The sequence below is a fragment of the Centruroides vittatus genome, unplaced genomic scaffold (genome assembly GCF_030686945.1).
Source record: "Centruroides vittatus isolate TY-2023 unplaced genomic scaffold, ASM3068694v2 scaffold_1424, whole genome shotgun sequence".
Classification (NCBI taxonomy): Eukaryota; Metazoa; Arthropoda; class Arachnida; order Scorpiones; family Buthidae; genus Centruroides; species Centruroides vittatus.
Window position 1 is genome coordinate 186,408 of NW_027122677.1, and position 26,803 is coordinate 213,210.

At 35.5% G+C, this 26,803-nt stretch overlaps 2 protein-coding genes across 2 annotated transcripts in view; both read left to right on the plus strand.

The window, feature by feature from the left end:
* The first annotated feature begins 465 nt into the window (after window positions 1-465).
* On the plus strand, window positions 466-2,672 carry LOC136986956 (cytochrome P450 3A31-like). The gene is made up of 7 exons (XM_067284598.1): window positions 466-561; window positions 633-752; window positions 849-957; window positions 1,929-2,014; window positions 2,094-2,234; window positions 2,338-2,497; window positions 2,592-2,672. Exons 2-7 carry the CDS (start codon window positions 727-729, stop codon window positions 2,670-2,672), a joined length of 603 nt encoding a protein of 200 aa, XP_067140699.1. The 5' UTR covers window positions 466-561; window positions 633-726.
* A 14,034-nt stretch (window positions 2,673-16,706) lies between these two features.
* The window catches only part of LOC136986945 (cytochrome P450 3A41-like), a 78,056-nt gene continuing 67,959 nt past the window's right edge, over window positions 16,707-26,803 (plus strand). Inside the window, exons 1-2 of the mRNA XM_067284582.1 lie at window positions 16,707-16,853; window positions 19,155-19,213. Of these exons, the coding sequence (XP_067140683.1) occupies window positions 19,155-19,213 (59 nt within the window). The 5' untranslated portion in view covers window positions 16,707-16,853. The remainder of the gene's footprint in view (window positions 16,854-19,154; window positions 19,214-26,803) is intronic.

Below are 26,803 nucleotides of genomic sequence, written 5' to 3' on the forward strand. Positions count from 1 at the left end.
TATTTATGCTACGTTAATAAAACTGTAGATATGTAGGATATTAAAATTATATTTTATAAATATTTAGCGTTACAAATACAAAAGTATGTATTGTTATTATTGAATCATATCAAAATTTTATGTTTTTAGATGAGCACTCTTATGTCTAAGCCAATAAATATATTTATGGAGAAAATCGAAAAACAGAAAGAATCGCCGTTTGATATTGCTGAATTTTATAAAAAGTTAACTTTCGATATAATTTGTAGAACAGCTTTTGGAATTCAGACAAACGTACAAAATGACGAAACAAGTAAATTTGTGCAATCTGTCTATAATCTCTCGGAGGTTGATTCTTCTGATATGTTGTCTATATTATCGAGTAAGAATTTTTAAAATAGTTTTATGATGTTTTTATAAATAATTAACATAATGTGCTTAGTTTGTTTTCCCGAAATTGAACCGGTTCCTACGTACGTTAGAAAGATTTTGGATGCAATAAAATATGCAATAAATTTTCCATCTGTTAAAATGGTGTTTGATACGTGCAGTCAAATGGTTACTTCTCGAAAAACCTCTGACGTAAGATTTACAATTTATAAATTGTTAAATAACAATATTATCGGTGATAGTTAAAACTGTTTTCTTTTCAGTATCATCCTCCGGATCTCTTGCAAATCATGATTGATGCTGAAGGTGAAGCGGATGGAATCATAACCAAGCTTTCATCAGACGTTATTGTTGCGAATGCTGTTCCTATTTATGACAGCTGGGTTATTATTATTTTTCATAAAATAATTTTTAATATAAATTATATCAAGTACATAATGCTAAACTGTACAGTAAGTTGTTTTTTTCTCTCTTTCTAGATATGACACTACGAGTACTATGTTAGCTTGGTGCACCCATTATTTGGTCAAACATCCTGAAGAACAAGAAAGAGTTCGTCTGGAAATAAACGAACACATTGAAAACAATGTAATTGTTTATGATTTAAGCAAATTGTTTTATTATGTCTAGTAATATATTTTTCACCTTAGTAGATATAACAAACACAGAAATAAATAAGACAAAATAAATTGTAGCTATGCGTCGATTCCGCGCGACACGTCCGAACAGGTAAGCTGAACAATAGTTTGGGGGGAGTGAGTATCAACGGTTGCGTGGCGCTCAAACAAAAGACGAATCGTCGATATTTGAAAATCGCGTAACTCCGGGTTCGCGTAAGTCTGGGTAGCGTAAGTCGAGTTATTACTGTATTTACGGATGTATGTAGTAAGCATTATTAATTTATTATTAATAAAAATTATTTATAAGTACGTTGATTAGCAACGATTTAATATAGGGTAAAACCGGTTACGATGTCTAGTCGAGAGATGTTAGAGGTTATTTATTAGAATAATACTCACGAAGGGAACCCGTGTGGTTGTCAATACCGATTTCGACTAAATTTTGTGGATGTGTAGTACTTACATATACTTAAACTCTGCCAGAGCTGCAGGACCCACTGATCAAACATTCTCGAGAAAATCACGATTAAATTTTTTCTAAAGTGATTAATACCTACGTAGCAGACCTATTTACATGTTAATGGCGTGGTGTGATTAGTTAAGGCATTGCGTGAAGAGCATTATTTTACGGGTTAGAATTTCGTGTGCAATAATTTTCTTTTTTTACATTTATAATTTAATTTTAAGTTTTCTTATAATTTTTAAACCAGAATTATTATTCAGTATATCGTATATTAGAATTACTACACAAAATATAAATTATAAATAGTGTTATCATAATTTTATATTGAAAAATTTTCTATTCATTTTTATTTTTTTCTGAGTTTAATGCTAAAATTTTTGCGATAAGTTATAATATTAAATATATAAATTTGTTAGTGAACATAAATTTTTAAGTTAAGAGAGTTTATGTTATTTTTAAAAAGTATTTTTTAACAGAAAATTGAATATGCCGATTTACCAAAATTGAAGTACCTGAGTCAAGTAATATCGGAAACGTTACGTCTTCGTACTCTTTCACCATTGTAAGTATTATGCACTTAGAAGTATATTCTACTTTTTAACTAATCTTTTTAACTAATGTAAGAGTTTACAATTACCCAGATTAACAAATAGAAAATGTTCGAAAGATTTCCATTATAAGAATATAATTATTCCAAAAGGAGTTTCAGTTATGATCCCAGTACCGAACTTGCTTAAAGACTGCAGATACTGGAAAGAGCCGGAAAATTTCAACCCTGACAGGTTTAATCTAGTGTCATTTTAACCTGTGATATTGATTAATTCATTTTTAATAATATGAATTTTTCTAAAAGTAATATTTAATATTTTGATTATTACATTTCAGATTTTCATCTAAGAATGCAGGACTAATAGATCCATCGATATATCAACCTTTCGGATATGGTCCAAGAGGCTGTATTGGAATGAGAATGGCTCAAACAGTTATGAAATTAACTTTGTCTAATCTCATAAAGCACTACAAATTAGAACCTTGTGGAAGTTTGGTAAATAGAACCTTACTTTAAATAATTTATTTAATTCAATGTATAAAAGTATTAATATTATTTTTTAATTATACAAATTAATAATTTGTTATAGGAAGTTGAAGAAGACTTTTCGCTTTTTATACCCCATCCAAAAAATGGAATTCTTGTAAAGGCAACTGCAATAACTTCGTGAAACTTTTGATAAATGAATTTTAATCAATATATTTTTTTTTTCGTGTGTTTGTAATGAAAATACTCATATATGTGTTAAATATATTTTTATGAAACCAACTTTGGTAAACTATATATATATTAGTAGCGTTTATGGAAATTGCATCACTTACAAAAGGCGTTTTACAAATGCTCAAATTAGGTTATAATCGATATTTGTAATGATAACATATTTAATACTGAAAAGAAATTAAAAAGAATATAGCAAAATACAATTTTTTATATGTAATGTTTTGTTAAACTTAACTGTAATTTTACACTATATTCTCACCAATACTGTTTATGAATAGTGTTTCAAGAACTTGTCGTTTACAATTACGGAAGGAACAAAAATGATTCATAAGGTATCTACGTCTGAAAAGCATAACGTATATACGTCTCGTTGAATGACATTTCAATATCTTGTATGGTCACTCCGATCTGTAATAAAAAGATTGCAGTGCTGTGGTATACAGTTAATGGTTTTCCTCAGGCTTTTTGTTCAATACTTTTGTCATACACTTTTGCAGTTGTTTATTTCAGACCTTCCCTTTGCAGTATTCGTGCTCACTATTGTCTAGCTTTATTAAACGTCTGATTTGTGCTTCTTGAAATTGTTTTCCGTTTACCTAAGCTATAATTTTTTCGTCTAAGAACAGAACGGCCTTGGAAATTGCATCATGTACAAAAAGTGAAAATAACGCTAAAAAATTGTAGTGAGAGGACAGGCTATACTTTACTCACAGTCTTGGAGATGTGACTTTTCACAAAGTCTTCCTGGGCACTTAGTTTCGAGTTACGTGAGTAGCGAACCTTTCGGTATTCACATAAATTAAGTCTAAGCACCTGGAATGTGTAAGATTTCGTGTTGCACAACTGTTCAATGATTGTTGTAATTAGCTTTGGAGTATAACATGTTTTATAGCCTTTACAAACGAATTTAAAAAGAGTAGTCTGCTTACACTTACTGGATATGCATCCGCATACAATTTAACTCGTATACTTTATTCTCTGTACGGAAAAATTTTTGTTATAGGTCTCGTCTTTTCTAAGCCTAACATAGGGTTTGCTGTCAGATTCCGTGCGGGTTAAATTTGGATTAATCAGAAAACATAAAAGAATCAAACATGTCAACGCACCAATCGCATGCTGTTTTGTCCGGATAAGCAGCTGTCTATGTATATTACTCGTTATAATTCAGCAATGCTTTTACTCAATTGTTAAGCTTTTAAACTCATATTCACAGCGACGTCGCACCTTTCCTGCACTGACTCAAATCGGTCTGCTTTATAGATTTTATTTCAGATAGACTCAAAGTTAAAATGAAACCTCAATTTTTCCAATATTTCCAATTTTTACATATAAAAGGTCTATTTGAGAAATATAAGAATGAATTTAACAAATTTTCCATGGAGTTGGCTCCTTCTCCAAAGAACAGAGTATCAACATTACTGCATGGAAAAAGAAACGAAGTAGATATTCTCAAGACACCTGGAGTAATTTACAAAACGTTCTTGTAGATTTGTGGAAATGAAACTAAATATTATATAGGAGAAACGAAAAGATTACTCGAAATCTAGTAAAAGAACATCAAGCAGCTATTAGATTAGGTACAATGACGTCACCAAGGCACTGTAGTGGGGCATTGGTTTACACTGTAGTGAGGCAAATTGTAAAATTAATACCGATAATATAAAAATATTGTTTAAAGAAAAGAATATTGTTAAGAGAAAATTTAAGAACATTTCTCAATAATAAATAAGAAAAATATAAATAATATTAATTTAACTAATGGCATCAATGTTTATGCATGTTAGGATTTGTTAACTATAAATGCACTGATGCGCCGATTGAATTGTGTCACTGAAGAGGCCGAAGCGTCGTTGCTTTGACAAAATGCAAATAATGAGCAACTTACAGTTGTATGATGAATGTGAAAATATATAATTATTTTCTTGTTATAAGTGTTTTTGAATATTTTCATCGCTCTGAAGCTCTTAAAGTCGGAACAGGTTGAGTCAGATTGATACTTTTCGTCGTATTTTTGACAAGACTACGTCTTGTTTATAAAATCGTACTGCCGTTTTTGTTACCAGCTTAGAGGTATGATGGAATACATGTCAAGAGTTGATATTTGGCACAGAGTATTCGATGCCCAAATCATTTGAGCATAAAAAAAATCCAGACTTGTAGGTAGTCAGGGGACCAAGAACCGAGTCAAAATAAAATACAAATTGGCGACCCTCTTCTACAAATAGGCAAAACAGGAACCTCACCCCACAGAAGTCAGGTGGGGAGAGTAACACCCAGTCATTCTAAGAAGTGAACTATGTCTTTAGGACTGAACACGTAGTATCTTCTGTTAAATAAAATTTGTAATCTAATTTTGTAAATTTGGGAGTGCTTCAAATATGACGTTAAAACGGTTTTATGTCGTTACAAGTGGGTTTTTTTTAACATTATCTAGTAAAGTAAAATCTTGGAACTGATAAAAATTTGACGTGTAGGGCAGAGGGCGCCACCGTGTGAACTTTGCCCTTTGACCTTACTTTGCTCCTAAACTCTAACAAGGAGAGGCATCTTTTTACTTCATTTAGTTAATCTTACGATTCGATAGTCGTGCCGATCTTGGATTTATGTTATATCGCGACACTACTGTAAATATCGCGTAGCCGATAAAAATTAAGTAAATTGTCAGTTTCTCAGTTAATTTTTACCTGCAGAACCCGTGGTCGAGGTCAACTTGGACATTACTGACAAGGTAGGACGTGCCACGTACAGATTTTAGCCACGCAGATAAAGACGTTATATTAGGGTTGTCGTTACATCCGATGACGTTATAATCGGGTTAAACTGTATGTTGTTTGTGCAAAATTAAAAAAATAATTTCGGACGATACAATAGCCACGATTATTTTTTTCAAAAACGGGAAATTTTCGTTAGGCATCGACAAAAATTCAACGCGGGCCGACAGGCAACGGAAAGAAATTTCGACATAGATAGGTTAATTTCACCGAAAATGCATCGTGGACGACCTCGTGGTCGTGGCCGGCGAAGTTTGAACGATCGTGCTCAAAACCAGCAATGCCAAAGAAGATTGGAGAATGAGAACGAGACCCGCTTGAGCGTCAAAGTGAATGCTGCTTAGTAGTGAGTCTCCCAGTGAGTCTTGTCTCAAATACGGCTTTGCCGTTTTACTTGTTAAAAATATTTTTGGACTATTTTAATTTTACTTTCAGTTTGGAAGAACTCCCAGTGCGTTATCGCAGATTGAATTGTTTTAGCATCGTATCATGCACGGCGTACTCACAAGATTATCTTTTAATCCAGCTTTTCTTTCAATGCTGCCATGTAACAAACTGATAATTATTTGTTGATGACAACATACACTCTGTGCTGTTACGAGATTTAAATCTTTAACATTTAAGGAAACAATTACGAAGATTTAACACAATGAGTTTTTGAACTAATAGATGACTGCGTGGTAAACTTTGTCAGCCAATGAAAAGTATTCACGTGTTTGTTATGTCTTGTATCTTGAAATCTTAACGGTTTCTTGCAGGTTGCAGCCAACTGATTCTATGTTTTAGAAAGAAACACATTATTATTGGAATTTTGAGTAATGCAATTTCCATCGCCGCTAAAAATGTTAATAATTTGATTGAATTTAACATACAAATAGAAACTGTAATAACGGTATATGTAAAAGCTTATACATTTGTAATTATAAAGTGCTATTAAATATGACAAAGATTTGAAAGTAAAAGTACCTTGAAAATAACTTTTGTACGTTTACATTATTTTTATAATTAATGGACAATTAAAATGATATTATTTTACGATGTGGAATGTGTGTGGTGTATTTATAAAGCTCGGTCAATGCCAGAATAAAAGCAACAAAACAAAATACATAGAAATTACTTTTAGTGGTCTTAAAATTGCTGTCCAAGAAAGACTATACACTTATAATCAATTAATCTTTATTATTTGATATAACTTTTGTTATTACAAAGGGGGTTAAAAGAACATTATTGTTTTAAGGTAGCTACATGAACAAAGAAATTGTATAATTTATACAAAGTTAGCTTGGAAAAATTATCACCGAGTATAATTTGATAACAAAAATCAGATGGCAGAGTAGCAGCTCGGGTATCCAAAACGAAGTTACACGAATCGAGTAGGTGTTTTCTCATATCCAACACTACTGATCCACAAAAAAACACCCTGAGTCGTCCGAGATATTAATTGATTTGCCATTTAGGTTTATAGAGAACCTATTTAGTCTAAACTGTGCACCAAATTACTTTAGTTTATAACTCAAATCAGACAATAAATAAGGCATTGGACTCCACATTCCATTATGGAAGATTTCACTGTTCCAAACTCTTTCAGTCAAATATTGAACATCCCTAAACCAATACAGGTCTCTCAATCGTCGATCACAGTCCAGAAAGAACAGACTCTCACTTAAAAGTTCTATGATACCTTTATCTTACTCGTGTTGAAATTAACTGTCTTCTTTATGCTGATGATATCCTTCTCTTAGCTAATTCGGCTTCTTCCTTATACTACGTTCGCACACAATCCACGACTCACTTCGATCTCGATTTACCTACAATCTGGATTGTGACTGTCGCTATTCAAACGTCGTGCCGTTCGCACAGGTAACTCGCTTGAGAATAACCCGGCTATTGCAAGCGATGATAAAACTGGCATAACTACTCGGTAAGTCACAAACACCAACACACAAAATGGAAGTTTTGATTAGAAATAAATACTTTTTCTTGCCATATATCTAATAATAGACAGATGTCATCGTCTCTCCAAACATCTTTTTTATTTCTTTGCCGATAGCCCGACACGTGTTCTGTAGCCATCTTGTATTTTCTCGCGCGCGTGGGATTGTGGGATCTCTCTTATGACTGGATCTAGTTTCAAGAACTCTCTCCAGTCAATCGCGATTGAACGTCGTTTCAGTCGAGATTGAAACGGTCGAGGGTGTTCGCACCAAGGCATAGTCGCTGACCTTGGTCACAATCTAGATTGAAATGCTTGGTGCGAACGGGGTATTAGAGAAAGACTTAATCTTACTTGGAAATACTGTGAAGATAATCGATTGGCAATTAATTTGGAAAAGACAAAGCTTATGATCTTTCGTAGAGGTAGAAAACATAAAAAAACAGATAGTTTTAGTTTAGAAAACCATAGATTTGAAATTGCGTCTAACTTTAAATATCTGGGTATTTATTTTTCTTCACATGGTACATTCTCCTATCATTTAAACAAGGTGTTACCTGCTGCAAGATCTAGGATCTCCAATCTCATCACGTTACTTATTAAAATTAAAGCGTCTTCATTATATAACTACTTTAAACTATTTGATTCTTTGATTGGACCAAGTATGTTTTATGCTTTCCCGGTTTGGGGCGGTCTTTTAGTGGACAAGTTTGAACCGATACAGTTATTCTACTTTAAGCGGGTGTTCCATATTAACAGATCTGTCTCGGGGTCTGCATTCAGAATGGAATTGGGAAGACCTCCCCTCGCAATTGGATTGGTGATAAAATTGTTTAGATTTTGGAGAAAACTAATTGACCTACCGGAAGATAATTATCGAAAATTGACATATACAAGACTTTCAAAGATGGATGGTAATTCGTTTTTGAAGCCATGGCCTGCTATCGCTAAAGCATTATTAAATAATATAAGATTGTCATATAGCTATATGTGTTTAATATGAAATGGTCACAGGTAAACTACTTGAGACCACGCCCCCGTGAGCTTAAAAGGGTTAACTCTCAGAAGCCCAGGGAGATCGTTCAAAAACAAAACAAAAAGGATAGGACTCAGTGGTTCTCCTTGAGGTAGCCCTCTATTGGACTCAACATAATCAGTGCTTAATGAAAAAGTTTCTATAAAATATCTAGTATTGGAGAAGAGACTCTTAAGTAAGTTGACAAAAAACGAAGAAAGACCAATGCTTCTAGGCTTATACCATAACAAATCACGATCAACTGTGTCGAAAGTTTTCTTGAGGTCAATAAATGCAGTATATAATTTCCCTCGTTTCCTCGATAGTAATATTTGAATAAGACCAGTCAAAATAAACAAATTATATTCAACACCTATATTTTTAACAAATGCTCCTTGAACAGTTGTAACAATATTAAATTCGTTCATCCAAATCCGGAGCCGATTTTCAACAATAGTTGAAAAGACCTTTCTAAATACATTAATTAAAGCGATTGGTCTATAATTAGTTGGCGTCTGCCTACATCCCTTCTTATATATCATTCTCGAAGCAATTTGTTTCCAAGATAGTGGAAAGGAGCGCCTAGACCAAAAGGAATTAAACATATCCAATATATCCAATAGTATTTCTGTAGAAAGGCATTTTATCATTTCATTCCTTATATTATCAGGACCTGGAGCCTTAGATGATCTTAGTTTTCTGATTACAACTTCTAATTCGCTCAGGGTAATAAAGTCATCCAAAAGAGGTACAGTATTATTAAGACTTACATCGATATAAATTACTGTATCTGGTCCAGCGAAATACTCTTGCAAATAGTTTAACCAATCCGAGGGAGATATAGCATTTTCACACGGTTTCTTAATTCGAAACTTATTGACTAGTGACCAAAAATCTCTAGTATTTTTTGTCTTCAATAATAATGAATTTATTTTAGCCAAAAAGATCTTTTGCTTCGCCTTACATAGCGACTTGTAGCTTTTATTTAATTTACAATATTTGTCCAAGAGGTTTCTACTTTTGTTTCTTCGAAACATTCGTAGTATTCTGTTCTCAGATTTCTTTAAACATAGACACTGTGGATCAAACCATTGCTTCTCAAATGATAACAAGGAAATGTTCTTCTTGACCATCCCACATCGTAAAGCCGAAGTCAACAAAATGTTTAGTAGTTCTATAAACAAAATCTACAACAAAAACAAATCTTGCAGAGCAAGGAACTCTTAATTTACATGTTTATTTTATGGTTCTATGATTGTGTTTAGAAGTTTTTTCTGAGTTTATTTTTGATTTTTATTTTGTTTTTTAATTTTTATACGATATTAGTTAATTATGTATCTTTTAATCCGTTGTTAATTTTTTTAAATTTAAATATTTGTATTAATCCGTTGTTAATTTTTAAATTTAAATATTTGTATTCGTTCTTATGGAACGGTTCTATTCGATTTGTTTAGCCTGAGGATGGCCTATAGAATAGGCCGAAAACGTTTGTTTAAAATTAAACTTTCTCAGCGAAGATAAGGTGTTAGATTTTGTTTATATAATTTTTGCAGAGCACGTTTTATTTAATGTTTAGTAGTTCATCATAGTAACTCTGCGCATCCAGCAAAAAAGTTGTCTTAATCGAGGTATACAGCGAGCTAACCAAAGATAAATAGTCATCCGATCTATCTTGTTTCCATACGTAACGAATTTTTGGGAGTTTCAGAGTCCGTACGCTATCCGTCGTAAATTCAAATAAAATTGAGATTGGAGAGTGATTACAAATGAAAATATCAAGAACGCTAAAATCCAATAATCTATCTATTAAATAAACATTTACTGTTATTAGATCTATAACAGATAGACCAACTGTTGAAAGAAAAGTGAATTTAGCCGGGATTGTCTGAGGCACATCGACCATTTAAAATATATAATCCGTGCGACTTAATCAGTTGTAAAAAGCTTTTTCCTCTTTGGTTCAATGTTAAGTCATTAGATCTTCGGGAATTTAGGACATTAATATTACTCCCAGCTATAAAAATTATCTAGTTCCTTGCCTATTCTGGCATTCGTGTCACCTAAAATAACTATATCGTCGTCAGGGAAATTCATCAACAAGTCTTCCATTTTTTTTAACAGAAAATCATAAAGATCTATTCTCATATAAACAAGAACAATAATCAAGCTTTGACTAAGTGAACAAAAAAATCTTCCATAATTTAATTTAATCACCATAAGATTATCGGAGTTAAACAACATTTCCGAGGAGCCCAATTTCTGGGAAATTGCAAGAATAAGACCGCCATAAGGACGACCGGGACCAATTTGTTTTTTAGCAAGTTGTTCATATAGAAACAAATTTGGGTTCAACATAGAAAGAACCGGTTTGAAATACTTAGTTAATCATGTCTCAGTTATAGCAACTAAATCATAATTTTGCAATAAATAAATGAACCCTTGGTCATTCACTGATAAGTCCAGCGTTCCTTGGCAATTCCAAGACAATATCTTCATTTCCAAAATTTTATTTGTCTCGTTAGCAGTTGTTCCACTTATCCTTTTTGGCTGGATTTGTCTAAAAAAGTATCGATCTTCTGTAGTTCATTCGTACCCAAATTAAAAGTAAATTTGTCACCATCGACAGTCAAGCAGTCGGCTTTCAGAAATATTAATACTTTTTTTTTCAAAGATTTTGCTTCCGCAAAAAAGGGCAACTGTTTTCTAAGCCTTAATCTTGATCTGTATGACAAATCGTCAAAGACTAATGCGCGGGAATGACGGCGACGCCTGAATTTTCTTAAAATTTTTAAAGATAACTCTTTTGTCACCTTGACTATAGAGTTTAAACAAAAGAAGTCGAGTACCCGATATTCGATAACTATTAACTAAAGGAATAGACTCCCCGCTCTGTCTTTTAAATAATTCAATAAAGCGATTAGCATTATTAACTATTTCCTCGTCATCGCCACTCAAACCAGAAACAATGATATTATTCTTCTTCGAATCGTTATGAACCGAGTCTATATAATAATTTTGAAGAAAAAGTTTATCCAAACATACAGTTTTAAAGGACGAAAGTTCAGCAATTTCTCCTTCCAGGCGAGACAGACGTTCGTCGTATTCCTTATGTAAATTAGACAGCCAGTCAAATTTCGACGACAATTCCTCCAGTTTTGATAGAATAGTATCAAAACGTTCCTCGAGGAGACACAGAATCTTCTGAGGTAGTTGAGAAGAAATATCCTGCGATGCAAAATAGTCCTCCAATCGAGATGATTTCAACGTTGGTTCGCTTGGAGATCGACGACGTTTACCGGCGGAAGTCGAAGCTTTATTGCGGGGTGAAGAAGGTGGTGTACGAGACATTGGGCCTGGGTTAAGTTCGACTCCTCCAATAATAAGCAAAAAGAACAAAATTAAAAAAGAAAGTATCACAGTAGAAAAAGACATCTTCTACAAAGTCAATTAATGGCAGACAATAAATTGTAGTTCGAAACAGCAACTCGCAGAAAAAACACCACTATACACTTATAATAATGTTCATAAAGCTTCTGGAAACAGAAAAGTCTTGGTTGGGACCACCTTAAGAACTGCTGTCTGATGGACCTGAATTGCAGACACATCAACGCAACGTGATCTCTTAAAGAACTTCTTGAATGATCTCGTGAAGGCAAGGAAACAAGAACATGTCTTCAGGCGGTAAGATTGTTTTGTTTAACGTTTCAGGCGTCTCCGTCGCCATTTTCCTCGATTTGAAGTAGAACTTCATGTACTGTACAATACTATTGTTTCATTGCGTTTTACTATTTCTCGTATAGACGTTTAGTGTTATTAGTATTAATGTAGAGAAACGAATTTCCCTAAGGTATAATAAGCCTGAAATATAAATTCTTTGTAAACGAAATCAAAATACAAGGTGTGAAAATTTAAATCCCGAAATGGCCGCATAGTGTCGCGTATGACATAATTATATCGAAATGCCGTGCGCATTCGTGTTCGAACATGTTTGAACTAATACGTGCGTAAATTTCAAGCTGATAGAGCTATTTGTTACTTAGCTATTGGGAAGGTAATAGTTATCTGTGTGCACTCTTTGACAAAAAAATGGGTGACCGAAATTTAAAGCAACGTATAAATATTAGATTTTCGAAAAATGCGCTACTGAAATGTCACAACAATTTCAAGTGGCATATAGTGAAGATACCATGAAAAGTGGGTGATGTCACATGAAAGATGGACGGATAACCCAAGAAGCGGACAGCCAAAAACAACAATAACGCAAATCTTGCACTCTGTTAATATTAACAGAGTGCAAGATTTAGATTTAGAGCAATGCTATTTAGAAGTACTGTAGAGATTCGAGATGATATTCGAAGAAAAAGAACCGAACTATGACCAAACAAGTGGATCATTCATCACGACAATGCGTTAAGTTACAGTGTAATCACTGTAATCTACGTAGCCACATGATCCCCACGTAGCCACCCGATAATAGTGCATGCTTTGAAGAGTATATTGTAATAAGATGGGAGTGAAATTGACTGCATTTTGGGAATGGTATACGTATACCCGGTTAATGTAACCCTTGGTGCCAAGATGGCCCAAGGGTTACGTATACCCTTATACGTATACGTATCAGTGGCGTATCGTCATTGGAAGCGGTGGAAGCGCCGCTTCCCTTGTATTTTCTAAAATATAATTTCATATTGGGCGATTATTTTCATATTTTAACGTACTTTGAATTAATTAAAATTAATATTTCATTATAACCGCATTATGTATCTTATTCTATTTTGTATTACTGTATATTATATATGTATCTTATTATCTATTGTATATTCGAATATCAGCGGCGGAATGGAAGCGCTGTATTGTCGAAACCGGGTCAGCTTTCACGGCGAAAATAACCGAATGGTGTAAAGCAGCCATATTATAGGCATTTGCGCATGCGCTTTACAGAGCACCAACCTCACCCGGTTTAGCTGGTGAGGTTGGTGCTCTGTAAAGCGGTGGTTTAGCCCGGTTTAGCTGGTGGAAGCTACACACCAAAATATCGTATAATACTTCCAACGATTCTGCCAACTGCCAGTGGCAACTTAACCACTGGCAGGAAGCTGACTACGTGAATTGTTTAAGATCTAAAAAGTAAAGAGTATTAAATGTTATTTTTACGCATGTTTCCTTGCAAAGTTATATTTAATTATAATTTTCTTTTAATTATACTGTAATTATAATGACAGATTTTCAGACATAAAATCTTTAGAATTTTTATCACTTTTAGATGTTAATAATTTTAATATTATGAAAAACAATTTTTACAAGCGTGTTTTAATTCTTTAAATTAAGTAATTTTATGGGAAATTTTTTGATATATCCAAATTACGTAGCGAATCGCAATATTTATATTCGTGTCCGGACTATATTGACAAGTAACTCTTAGACATAAAACATATATATATATATATGTATATATATATAATTAATGTCGATTCGATCAAAGACGTACTAAAAGAATTATATGATTTAATATCATTAATTTTTACGGTACCATTTACCAGTGGGTCTGTTGAGCTCAGTTTTTCGACCACGAGGCAAATTCATACATTGACCCGTATCACTCACTCGGTCGGACGAAAAATTGTCGTCGCAAGAGTTGCTTTCGATAGAAAAAGAGCTTTCAAATACGTTGATGGAGTTGACGACCAGCGACTTTTATGATAAAGTAATTAACGACTTTGCGGAAAAAATCGCCGAATAGAGTTAGGCCGCGACTCCACTAGCCGTAAAAGGGCCGTAAAACCCCTCACCGTAAAAGCTTTTAATCACGTGATCATGATATTTTACGACCTGCTCAGGCGTAAAATATCATGGTCACGTGATTAAAAGCTTTTACGGTGAGGGGTTTTACGGCCCTTTTACGGCTAGTGGAGTCGCGGCCTTAGTTTATATAAAATTAAAAACAAGTTTTTCTATCATTGTTTGTATCGTATCAATTTGTATTATGTATGTATTATTTGTATTTTAGAACTAAAATACATAAATTGTTTATTTTTGTCATTTTCAGTATTTGTTTAAAACTTTTATGGAAATGTGAGGTTCCAGAAAGGTCTGACCCGTCACGAAAGACACGAAAAAAAATGGTTAATTTAGAGAAAAATTTATTAGTTTAAAAAAACATAGGTTAAAGTCGTTTGTAGTCGGACAACCATTGTTTATATCAAACTACCGGACAGAAACCATAAATCGCGGAAGGAAGTCGTCCTATGATCGGTGGAAGATCGAATTCATCTTCGATTTTGACTTTTCTCGCGCTCCAGGTATGGGTCTGGTTACGTTTACTAACCAGGGACCAACCACTCGGGAAGCGTGATTGAGGGAGAACGACCAATCAAAATGGACGAAAGAAAGAACGGAGATTGATATAATCTCCGACATCTCGCACTCGGTTAACGTTCCGAATAACCAAAACGCCGTGTGTCGACGCGCAAAAAAAAAAAAAAAAAAAATACAATTTCTCTTCTATTGTGCCAACCTATAACCCGTGCCACTTCGGACTTAGACGTGTCCCTGACGCCAACGGACGAAGTCTCCCCGTGTCTTACAGACTTGTCAACGCCACTGTCCCGTGGCCACCTTCCATCGACCATCAAAAAACCACATCGACGTCTAGGACGTCCGAACGGCTGATTGTCCTAAAGCAAACTATTTAGTATGTAGTGTGAAATCCGGAATTTAGCGGATTTTTCGAAATTATTTTCCCTAATGACTCATAAAACGAACCTCGGAGTTCGTGGGAATTTTATAACCCTTTCTATTAAAAGTAAACGTTCTCACGCGGTAAAGACGTAAAGTTTACACTTACCGTCCAAATCTGTCAATTGTTTTAATTCTGACGACAACCTTAACCTCTAAACAATCGGTGCTCGTGACATAATTTCCCACCGCAAAATTATAAAACCCGCTTCTTCCCCCCTCAGGGGAGTCTCTGGTCTTCTATCTACGGAGTGTGTACAACGCCAACCCTCCAAGCCGAATTTTTCCGCGTGCCCTTTTTGTTGGATTACTTCAAGCCTCCGATTCGACCCTATTTTCGAGCGACACCGTTTGACCTATTGCCAAATTCAATTGGATATTCCGTCTTCTACAGAACAGTTCAAAGAGGTGCAATCGGTATTGTAACTCTCTCTCTCGGTCTCCCCCTCCCGCATAATAGGGACTAGAACGCTAGAAACCGAAATTCGCGTTGTACTTGTTTATTTGATTAATCTCAATAAAGCTTGTTTCGTTGTTAAAAATGGCGTCTTTGCACGACTGTCGTTCACACCTTATCGTCGGCTCCATTGACTTCCTCCACTCGCGTAACGCGTAACAAAACGTAACAGCCATCCTTGACAAGTGAGTAGGTCAACGACCTGGTGCCGAAAGGAGCAGTCCAACTTCCTTTGACCTTCCCGGCGCCTCACAATAGTGCATGTTTATTTTATGTTAAAATAAGCGGTTTTTGTCAGATACTTGTCGTCTTTCTCTTCCGCTACCACGCACGTACGAATGGACCCTAGACCATCACTGACGCTCAATTAACTTATTGCCCCTGGAAGTCGGCTTCTTACAGAAACACAGTTTCCCTATCATCAAATGTCACGGCACGCCACTGCAAGAGACTACTGCATCATCTGTGGAGAAACCTTTGAAGAAGACTGGATTCAGTGTAGTATTTCTGAAGCTTGGGCTCACGAAAATTGCGCTAATCTTGAAAGAAACAAATATTTTTATGTGATGTTTGCATTACCAAAAATAAAATAAAATAAAATAAACACAAAATGCATTTGTCATTAAAACGAATTGTTAAATTTTCAGACTGATAATTTTTTTAATTTTTATTATTTATACCACTTTCCTATCATAGTTTTACGATCTATAATTTGTACTTTTATAAATTTCACAAAAATGACTCTGCCTAATAATAAAAAGTTGTTTGTAAAACCAAAATTAATTCTCTTCTTGCACATTTTTCGCTTGTCTGATACAATTCTCCAAAATTAAACTTGGTAAAAATGTAAAAAGTGTAAAAAAAATGATTAATATTTTTATCTTAGAAAAATGAGTTTTAACGGATGTTTTTATAAGACAATGAAGTTTTGTATGGAATGTAATCTGGACCAATTCAGCTGTAAAATTTTTTTATAATATGGGAGCTTAGCTCTCCGGTACTACCCGACTTTCTCCTACATCGACGACAGACTGATACGTCGACATATCAGTATCACATCATTATCGGTCAAATTCCTTTATACTGTATGAGATATCTGTTTAACGCAATTCTTTTTATCAATCACATGCCAAATGTTTATAAGAAGCTTTAACCATTTCAACTCAGATTAATTTTCGTTAGGTTCATAAAACGAACGTCTGTCAATCCACAAATGAAAGGTAAATGATTTATTATAATATTGTAGTTTTCCTATTCGAAATAGATACAACCAAAATATAATAAAAATAATTATATAATACTCTATATAATTTGTAAATACAGAATATAATTATATCAATAGATCTTAATATAGAATCCAGTCGGATAGAAGACAGTTCCTATAAAGAATTTTAAGGAAAAATAATCAAAGAATTAGAATGGCAATTAATAATATTGAGCAACGAGTTACGTAAATTTCCAGAAAACATTTATTTAAAAATACATCTTGCGCCATCTGTTATGATATTTTATTAAAAAAACTTTTATACAATTAATTATTATAAAATGGCAAAAAGCTTAGTTATGAGGGTGGAGATGTGTTTTATAAACATTTGTAAATGCTAATAACTAGTAAAATCTTTATTAAGTCGAGATATGGCATATGACCTCTTCTATCTCTCCATTCCCTCGAGCTTTAAACACAAAACTTTAAAAGAGCCTCTATTGTACAGATCTCAGTGCCAAATTTAAGAAATTTTCGACAAAAATTGTGAAAATAAATGTGTGGGGGGAAGATTTTGTTCACCCACAAAATCATGCCGACACAAACAGGTACTAATGTACAGTACATACAAAAAAAAGCCTTTTACTTTTTCCTCGATATTTCGAAGCCTCCAAGCCAAAAACGTAAAAATCTTCGAGGGTCATTTTTGACCGATTGCAATACTTTCCTTCTGTTTTATGCAACAGCCGGGGAAGTAAAACGTTATATAAAAACAGTAGAAAGGAGAATTTTAAAAAGTTGTTATAATCATTTGAAAAAAAGGAATTGCAATAAAATGTTTTAAAAATTAGATAATCCGAAAATCAAGGATGAGACATTAAGAGGAAGAGAGATGGAGAGATAGCATTATGAGAGATACAGAAAGAAGAGAAATAAAATACTTAAGAAAGAGTGGTGTGATGTCTTATTAAAAGTTTAAAATGCATAGAAATGCAGAATTAGAATTTTTACTTAAACATCATAATTGTCATTATTTATAATATTTATTGTTATATATAATATAATATAATATTATATTATTAATAATATTTTAAACTTTTCTAAATACATTAATTAAAGCGATTGGTCTATAATTAGTTGGCGTCTGCCTACATCCTTATTATATATCATTCTCGAAGCAATTTGTTTCCAAGATAGTGGAAAGGAGCGCCTAGACCAAAAGGAATTAAACATATCCAATATATCCAATAGTATTTCTGTAGAAAGGCATTTTATCATTTCATTCCTTATATTATCAGGACCTGGAGCCTTAGATGATCTTAGTTTTCTGATTACAACTTCTAATTCGCTCAGGGTAATAAAGTCATCCAAAAGAGGTACAGTATTATTAAGACTTACATCGATATAAATTACTGTATCTGGTCCAGCGAAATACTCTTGCAAATAGTTTAACCAATCCGAGGGAGATATAGCATTTTCACACGGTTTCTTAATTCGAAACTTATTGACTAGTGACCAAAAATCTCTAGTATTTTTTGTCTTCAATAATAATGAATTTATTTTAGCAAAAAAGATCTTTTGCTTCGCCTTACATAGCGACTTGTAGCTTTTATTTAATTTACAATATTTGTCCAAGAGGTTTCTACTTTTGTTTCTTCGAAACATTCGTAGTATTCTGTTCTCAGATTTCTTTAAACATAGACACTGTGGATCAAACCATTGCTTCTCAAATGATAACAAGGAAATGTTCTTCTTGACCATCCCACATCGTAAAGCCGAAGTCAACAAAATGTTTAGTAGTTCTATAAACAAAATCTACAACAAAAACAAATCTTGCAGAGCAAGGAACTCTTAATTTACATGTTTATTTTATGGTTCTATGATTGTGTTTAGAAGTTTTTTCTGAGTTTATTTTTGATTTTTATTTTGTTTTTTAATTTTTATACGATATTAGTTAATTATGTATCTTTTAATCCGTTGTCAGAATTAGAATTTTTACTTAAACATCATAATTGTCATTATTTATAATATTTATTGTTATATATAATATAATATAATATTATATTATTAATAATATTTTAAAAACTGTAACCGAATCAAATATTTTCTACAATTTATTTTTCAATATGGTATCATATTATTTGTCATAAATAATTATATAATACAGTATAATGTAATTGTATAATCAATAAAATAATATAGTCTATCTATTATATATATATATTCTGTTTTGAGAATTTTTAACATAATTGTAGCTTATTGAAGTATTTAAAAACCAATATAAAGTAAATATTCATATTGAACATATTAATTCTAGATGTTGCCCATAATAATATCATTAGCCGTTTTCGTATGTCTTCTCTCATTTTGGATAAGGTAAGTCTTCATTTGTTTAGTTGTTTCTTCTTTCTTGCACAAATAAAATAAAAGATTTATTAAGTCAATTAATTTTAAAATCGTGATTTATTCGAAATAATAATGAAAATTTGTTACTTATTAATAATATTAAACAGGGTTATATCAATTTTTAAGTTAAAAAATTATTTAATTATTATTTAGTCTGGGAATCGTTTTCGAGTTTTCTAATTTATGTGTAAGGATTACAAATAATTTTATAAATACATATGAACAAATAATGTACAAAATAACTAAATTAACAACGAAATAAAAGTAATTTTTTCTGTTTTTATCGATATAACTATTTGGCCATTCAAAATAAACATATTTATGAGAATACAGTGGACCTAAATTCCCGCTAACTCCGATTAATAGGGGGTAAAGATTATCCGAGTTTACAAAAGTTTGAGTTAAAAATAGAAAAAAAATTTTTGCTACATACGAATAGATTTTGTTACCGACAATGTTGAGGTAGTAATTGGTAAAGCGCGTGGCAATCGCGGTGCATGCAAATTTACCACTGCTAGTTGATCCGCTGGTGCAAGAAGAAGCAGGATTCTGTAACGAGATTTCCATCTGTCTCTAGATGGTGGATATAGAAACAGTTGCAGCTTTCCTACATTTTTTACATGGTGGTATATCCGAAATTTTCAAAGTCTGGCCACCGTGTATGTGTGCCCTGGTGTATCCACTGTACTCATCTCTATAATGGGTCCATTGTACAATATTGGAGAAAGGCCTAAGCCCTCCCTAAGCCTGATGAGGCCTTCCTCCAACATTGTCATCTGCGGATAGTGTCTTTAACTTCGTCGTACAGTCATGTCTGGAGTTCAACGACCATCAAACATTGAAAATTTTGAATACAGAAGTGAGCCTCTTTCGGCCTTTTCATAACATATTATTTTATGAAAATGGAAGCAATTTAAGGCACTCTGATGACATTATCTAGTGTGCAGTCGGGCCAGAACTGTAATCATTTATGTACTGGTCTTACACATAGATGTATGCAGAATTTTTACCTGAATTTTTAGAATACCTGTTCTATTTATAATTTTTTTATATTCCATACTAAATATGTTTTCTTTTAAATGTTTCTTTTAGTCTATTTTATTCGTTTTACAATTATCATAAAACAATAAGAATATAACCAACCTTAGATAGTAAATTCCTTCTGTAAATTTTGTTATTGCGAGCAGACGAGAAGGGAACAGACAATTTATTCATATCATATAAATAGAACATTTAATAACAGTCAAGAGTGAAGCATTTCTATTGATAGAATCTTCTGCAAGCTCGTGTGATCAGAATGTATGCTATTATTTACAATACCATTGCTACCATATTCGATTTCAATGAAAGAAGATAGCATGCACATCTGAATTTCTGGCAATAAAAAACACCTCCAAAAAAAAGGTATCATATTCCGAAATATAAGGAGTCAGCAAGAAAATCGTATCTTTCATCCACTTGGGCGTTCTTACTGCGAATTAAATTTGACTATAACAGAAAAAACTGAGATGAGTACAGTAGTTCTCGATATGCAAATTTGTCTTAAAAAATAAATCTAATATTTTTAATTGTTATTATGTAGGCCATGGCAGTCATCAACCTATGGCACGCGTGCCAAACGTGGCTCGCAGGACGATTTTCAATGGCATTTACATTTAATTTACATTTAATTGAAAAGAAAGGGGGGGTGCCTCCAGGTTTCACTCATAGGTACGACCTGGAGGTTGGGAGGGAAAAGTTGGTGAAATGGGAGTGAGGGAGATGAAGGATAGGGGATGAAAATGGGGCAAAGTGGGATAGAAAGGTAAGAAAAGTAAGAGTACATGGCGCCTGCCTCGCAGTTACAGAAAGCATAACAATACATAACACACAATAGAGAATTGACCGAAATACATTGATGCGCGCCAGAAAACGGCCAGTACATAAAATGTATACATATAAAGATACAACAAAACATGGCTAAGAAACAAGATATGTACAGTGCAGCAAAATCACGCTTGTGTATTACACGTACAGGATACACAGATAGCAAGAGTGGACTAGCACGTTTGCACAAGGGATAACTACTTACCCTGTGCTACATACCCTGTTACACAATGAAGGAACAGTCTGTGTACATGCAGCGACAGCTAATAGACCAGCATAACCAATGAGAGCCTGGAACAATTGCCGGGGAGAAAAAGTTAGCCAGCTGATCAATCATTTCTAGCAGATTGTTGGTCGCATGGTGGGTTGAGCGCTGCTGTTGTTTCCAGAAATTTGATGAGATGTTTATAAATGTTCGGGTCTTCCGTGAATCTGCTGTAAGAACATGGCCAGTTGTTTCCGGCATGGAGCACGTGCCCCATGAGTCTGACTCTCTCCTGTGTGAAAAATTCACAGTCCCATAGATAATGCTGACTGTCTTGGATTGAAGTACTGTCGCAGGGGCAGATGTCCATGTCTTTAAGATGAAACCTTTTTAAATAGCTGTTGAAATTTCCATGTCCAGTAATTAACTGGGTCATGGAAAAGGTAGGCACAAGGTGTTTCCATTTAAGTCTTTCCTTAACTTTTGGGATAAAGGTGTGCGTTAATCTGCCTGTAGACCCGTTATACCATTCTTTTTGCCATTGACTAAGAGCGAGTTCCCAAGTCCATTGCTTGATTTTCGAAGCAGGAATCTTGTTGTAGCAAGGAATAAAGCCGGAAGCAGCGGCTTGTTTGGCCAGCCGATCAGCCGATCAGCTGCCTCATTCCCAGGTACACCAGTGTGTCCACGGACCTACCCAAAAGAAATCACATGCTTGTGGCTATTGGTGCTAAGATAGCGATGGATTTGCGCAATGTTTTCACCCCTATTATGGGGACTGAAGATGGAATTGAGGGCCGCCATGCTGTCAGTGTAGATGGTGATTGTTTTGTTGCGAGGAAACCAATCAGAATAAACATGATCCATCGCCTTGACAATGGCAAGGATTTCCGCCTGCGGCACAGTGCAGTGTGGACCCAGCTTGAAAGCAGATCTGTGGGTGGTGCCAGTGTTATGATGGTAAAGAATGAAAGCTGCCCCAACCTCTGTGAGATTCTTCAACCCATCAGTATAGATGGAGATGTCGCTGTCAACATTTTCACTTAAGTAGTTATCACCGAGAGTAGGATAGTCCTCATAATAGTTGGAATTTGCCTGCTTGTGCTCGATACCAAAGTTAGCGATGTCGTTCTTTATTTGGTCAGGGAAAACAGAAAGGATGTTATTATCACTATTGCTGCTGTTGGAAACTTCGCCATTCATATTGTTACAGATATTCCAGATCAACCTGGCCATTTTGGCTTTAATATACACTGGAAGGAGGCCCGCAATGACAAGCAAGGCTGAAGTAGGTGCCGTTCTGTAAGCTCTACAAATACGTAGAGCGGCAATTCTCTGTGCCTTTAGGAGCTTGCGTTGAATGTACACAGTTTGGGTGGCCACTGCCCAGATTGGCGCAGCATACAAAATAATAGGTTCTATTGCCCCCAAGTAGATATACCGTGCCGCATTATAACGTATACCCCAGATATTTTTTGCAATACTATTCAGAGCATTAGACACTTGAATAGCTTTGGCACTGACCATGTCTATGTGCTTGGTCCATTGGAGTTGCTGCTCAAGAACAACCCCAAGATAAGTGAAGTTATTTACTTTGGGAATCCGATGCCCATCTATAATAATTCTAGGACTTTTCTGGAGAGACGTGTTTTTCGAGAAAATTATATATGTGCACTTGTCGTAGTTGATTGGGAGGTTAACACTTTTACTCCAGTTGGAAACCTTTTCAAGTAAATTGTTACAGAGGACAGGCAAATTTCCACTGTTCCTCTCTGACACGAGAATCACCGTGTCGTCTGCGTATCCCTGCAAAAGCTGATCTTTTGGTCCATTGAAAATTGTTAAAAGGTTGTTATGAACAATAGTCTATAAGCCAGGGCCGGCAATTGAGCCCTGTGGGCAACCTTTGGTAACACGATGGCTGTAGCTAAAGTTGTTTGTGTACCAGCCTGCCTGCCTCTCATTTATGAAACTATTCATCAGGTTGTGCAAGTTGCGGGGCAGTTATAAGCCCGCAGTTGACAGAGAATCGCCGGCCACCAGAAATTATCGAATGCTCCACGGAAGTCAATAGACACAAGGAGCGTGTGTTTACCTTCTTTTTGGCGGAATTGATGTACTCGATGATGTTGGATAGAGCAGTAGTAGTAGATTTTCCAGGTGTGAATCCATGCTGATGGGGACTTAAGATGTTATTTCTCCTTAAATAATTTAAAATCCTATTGCTGACCAGCCTATCAAGAATTTTCCCCATCACGGGAAGAAGGCTGATAGGCCTGAAATCTTTCGGGTGAATAGGATTATCTTTAGGCCTCTTTTGAATGAATTTAACAGATGCTTTCTTCCAGTCAGCAGAGAAGTACCCAAGAGAAAGGCAGCGGTTGTACAGAGTAACAAAAGTAGTAGGAATTGCATCATATGCCTCCCTGATCATCTTCCCTGTTACCTGATCAATGCCTGGGGCCTTTTTGATGTTAATGAGATTAATAGCATGGGATACTTCTTTATATGTGAATGGTCTGTCGTCCTGGTTGTTTGATGCCACCCGACAGTTGCTGCGCAGTTCACGTTGGGTGTCAGTATCAAGAGCTGCATTGTCAAATGGGAAGTGATAGTTGAAAAGCTCATCCATAGTTCCTGTTAGAGAGTTGGTGTAAGTGCCCTCTGCTGTAAGTACCGTAGAGGGAATACCTGCGTTGTTTTTCCTTTTAAACGCAATATAATACGGCTTGCTCCAGGGGGTGTTGAAGCAGCTGCAGTAGCTTCTCCATGCTTGGTGCCTTTTACGATTTATTAAGGTTTTATAGTCATTAAATTTGGTGATATAGTTAGCTTTCTGGATTTCCATCATATTACATCTCTTTGTCTCGGATATGTTTTACGTAGCTTGTGCACCTCCTTTCGACAATAATCAAGTTCATTATCCCACCATGGAGCATTTGTATTCTTTTTGTTTTTCTTACGGCTTGCCCAGCGGTAGCTATGGAGTATGGTCTTAGTTAGGTCTGAAACACACTGGTCGATACCGTCTTTTGTCATACTAGTTATTGGAGAATCCATGACCCAGTTGTTTTGAAGCAGGTGCTTGTAAGTGGGCCAGTGGGTACAGCTGTAGGTGGTAATAGCGTTGATCCTCTTGATTTCAATGTTTAGTTCAATTTTAATATAGCGATGATCACTGGAACTTGGTTCTTCCATAGTTGAGCAGTAATTAATCATGGGAGCCATGTGAGCATTAGCTAACGTGACATCCACCCAGCTCTCCCCCTAGACGAAAAATAGGTGGGAAGAGGGCTGGTATTGCAGGATGTCAGATGAAGGGCCGCTATCAGCTCAAGCATGCGATAGCCCCTCGGATATTCTATGGGACTATGCCAAAGGAAGGATTTAGCATTTGGATCACCGCAGATAAGCTCTGGGTGGTCGGCAATTTTGTTATTGATGTTATCAAGGTCCTCCAATAGAGGCTCAATGTTTTCAAAAGGTGAGCAGTTTATAGAAGAAATATATATGACCATGTTCAGAGTGTGCACCGTACCAGTTGTAACGTAGCAAGTTGAGAGATGTGGCATAAACTGCACAGTAAGACTAGTATCCCTTATAAGGATGGCTGTTTTAATGTTATCGTAAAAGCCCTTGGGTGGGATAATATTCCAGCCGCTGTAATGTGTAAGGTAGCCTTTGAAAAGGTATGGTTCCTGAACCACAATGATGTCCGAGTGCCAGTCCTCTGCAGTTTTGATGACCAAGGAGGAGGGGGCTTTTCCCCTTTGGAGATTGATCTGCAGAATTTTAAGGTTGTTATGATTTGACTTGAGTGGTGGTGCTGTGGAGATTAAAGGCCATAGTTAGTTTGGCTGACCATGTTAGACTTGATTCTGTTGGTTATTGAGCAGGCAGGATCAAAAGCGTTGTGGTCAGTTTTCAGCTGCTTGCCTTCGGGTTGTACTTTGTTAGCGACTTTGCAATTGGTGCAACAAGGAGCCTTGTCGAGGCGCCGGCAGTCAGCGAAACGGTGCTGCTTGGCACAGTGGCTGCATCTAAGCTCACCTGGACACTCACTGGCGTGGTGATTGTAACCACAGCAGTTATAGCAGCGGACGATCGGGATGTAGTCATCTGCCTTGATATTGGCCCAAGCAATGGAGAGATGTTTGTGCTAGACGATTAACTTTTTAATGTGTGGTGATACCGCTATAACGACATGCCGACAGTTTTCCTTTACCTTCCCTTTGTGAAGGCTGGTGCTTATTCTGCTGTTGAAAAGAAAATCCTCCCTGCTTACCTCATGTAGCATTTTGTTTTGTTCATAGGATGAAGTAAGGACCTCATCGTCGTCAACCGAATTTGGCACATTTAGCAGAATGACTCTTGGTTGCCTCCCTTTGGATGTTGAACATTTAATTCTGCCATTTATATCAGGGATGTTGTTAATTGCTGCCATGAGAGTCTCGCTCTCCTCTTGGGTACCGACCCGGATACAGATGCCATTGTTTCTTACTTCTCTCATAGATTTGACGCTCACCTTAAGCTGCTGACGCTCACCTTAAGCTGCTGACACTCACCTTAAGCTTTTCATTATTGTGGCTTTAATCTTTTTAATTTCTGGCTTGGATTGGGACTCGTTGTCCCCCTTGGCGTACACGAGCACGGCGTGGCTGCTGCTCGTGCCTTCTTTGTTTATTTTCTTGCCAAGAGTTTGATTAATTGCTTTGGTGGTGCTGCTCGGCCAGATGTTATTGTTTTTACTTAATATTTCAGCGTAGGATGGCTGCGCGTTGCTTCTTTCTCTCGGTCTGAAAACGGATTCCTGCTTTGAGCGAAACCGACGCAGAATTCCAAAGAGCTAGCCTACACAAGAGTAAAGTTCAGAGACCCTCTTTCTAACTTCCTTTTTCTCCTCAATTTTTAAGTTAGTGCGGCAGGACTCTGGGACTAGATCCAGTATTTTCACCAGTTGTAGGCCGGCTTCGCAAAGAACAGTATCTTCAGGGTAGCAAGGTACTGTACCACTGATGAGGCAACCTGCATGTCCAAGTGAGAGGTAGATTCGGAACATGCCATCATGAATGGCAAGCCAGGCGATCACAACACAAGGACAAGTAATGGTAAGAATGATAAATAAATAAGTCGCACCCCAACAAAACCGAACCCCAAGAACCGGTGATAGGGTGAACAGAACGATAAAAAGCCCGAAAGTTAAACAGAACCGACACTAGGTCCAAAATAGAACACTGGGCGCCTTACGATTGAGAATGAATGCTGCTCGCTTAACGAATGAGGGGGCAAGGCAGAAGACCATAAAAGTTAATAAACAAACAGTAAACAAAGGAAAAAGTGCATACGATGCAAACGAAGCGAAAATGAAATAAAAATAGCACGAATTAGGGTCGGATAGAGTATTAACCGGAAAGATCAGGTTAGGGTCAGAGAGAATAAACGAACAATGACCTTTGTTTGGCCCACAGGTTCCAGACCATATAACTGAC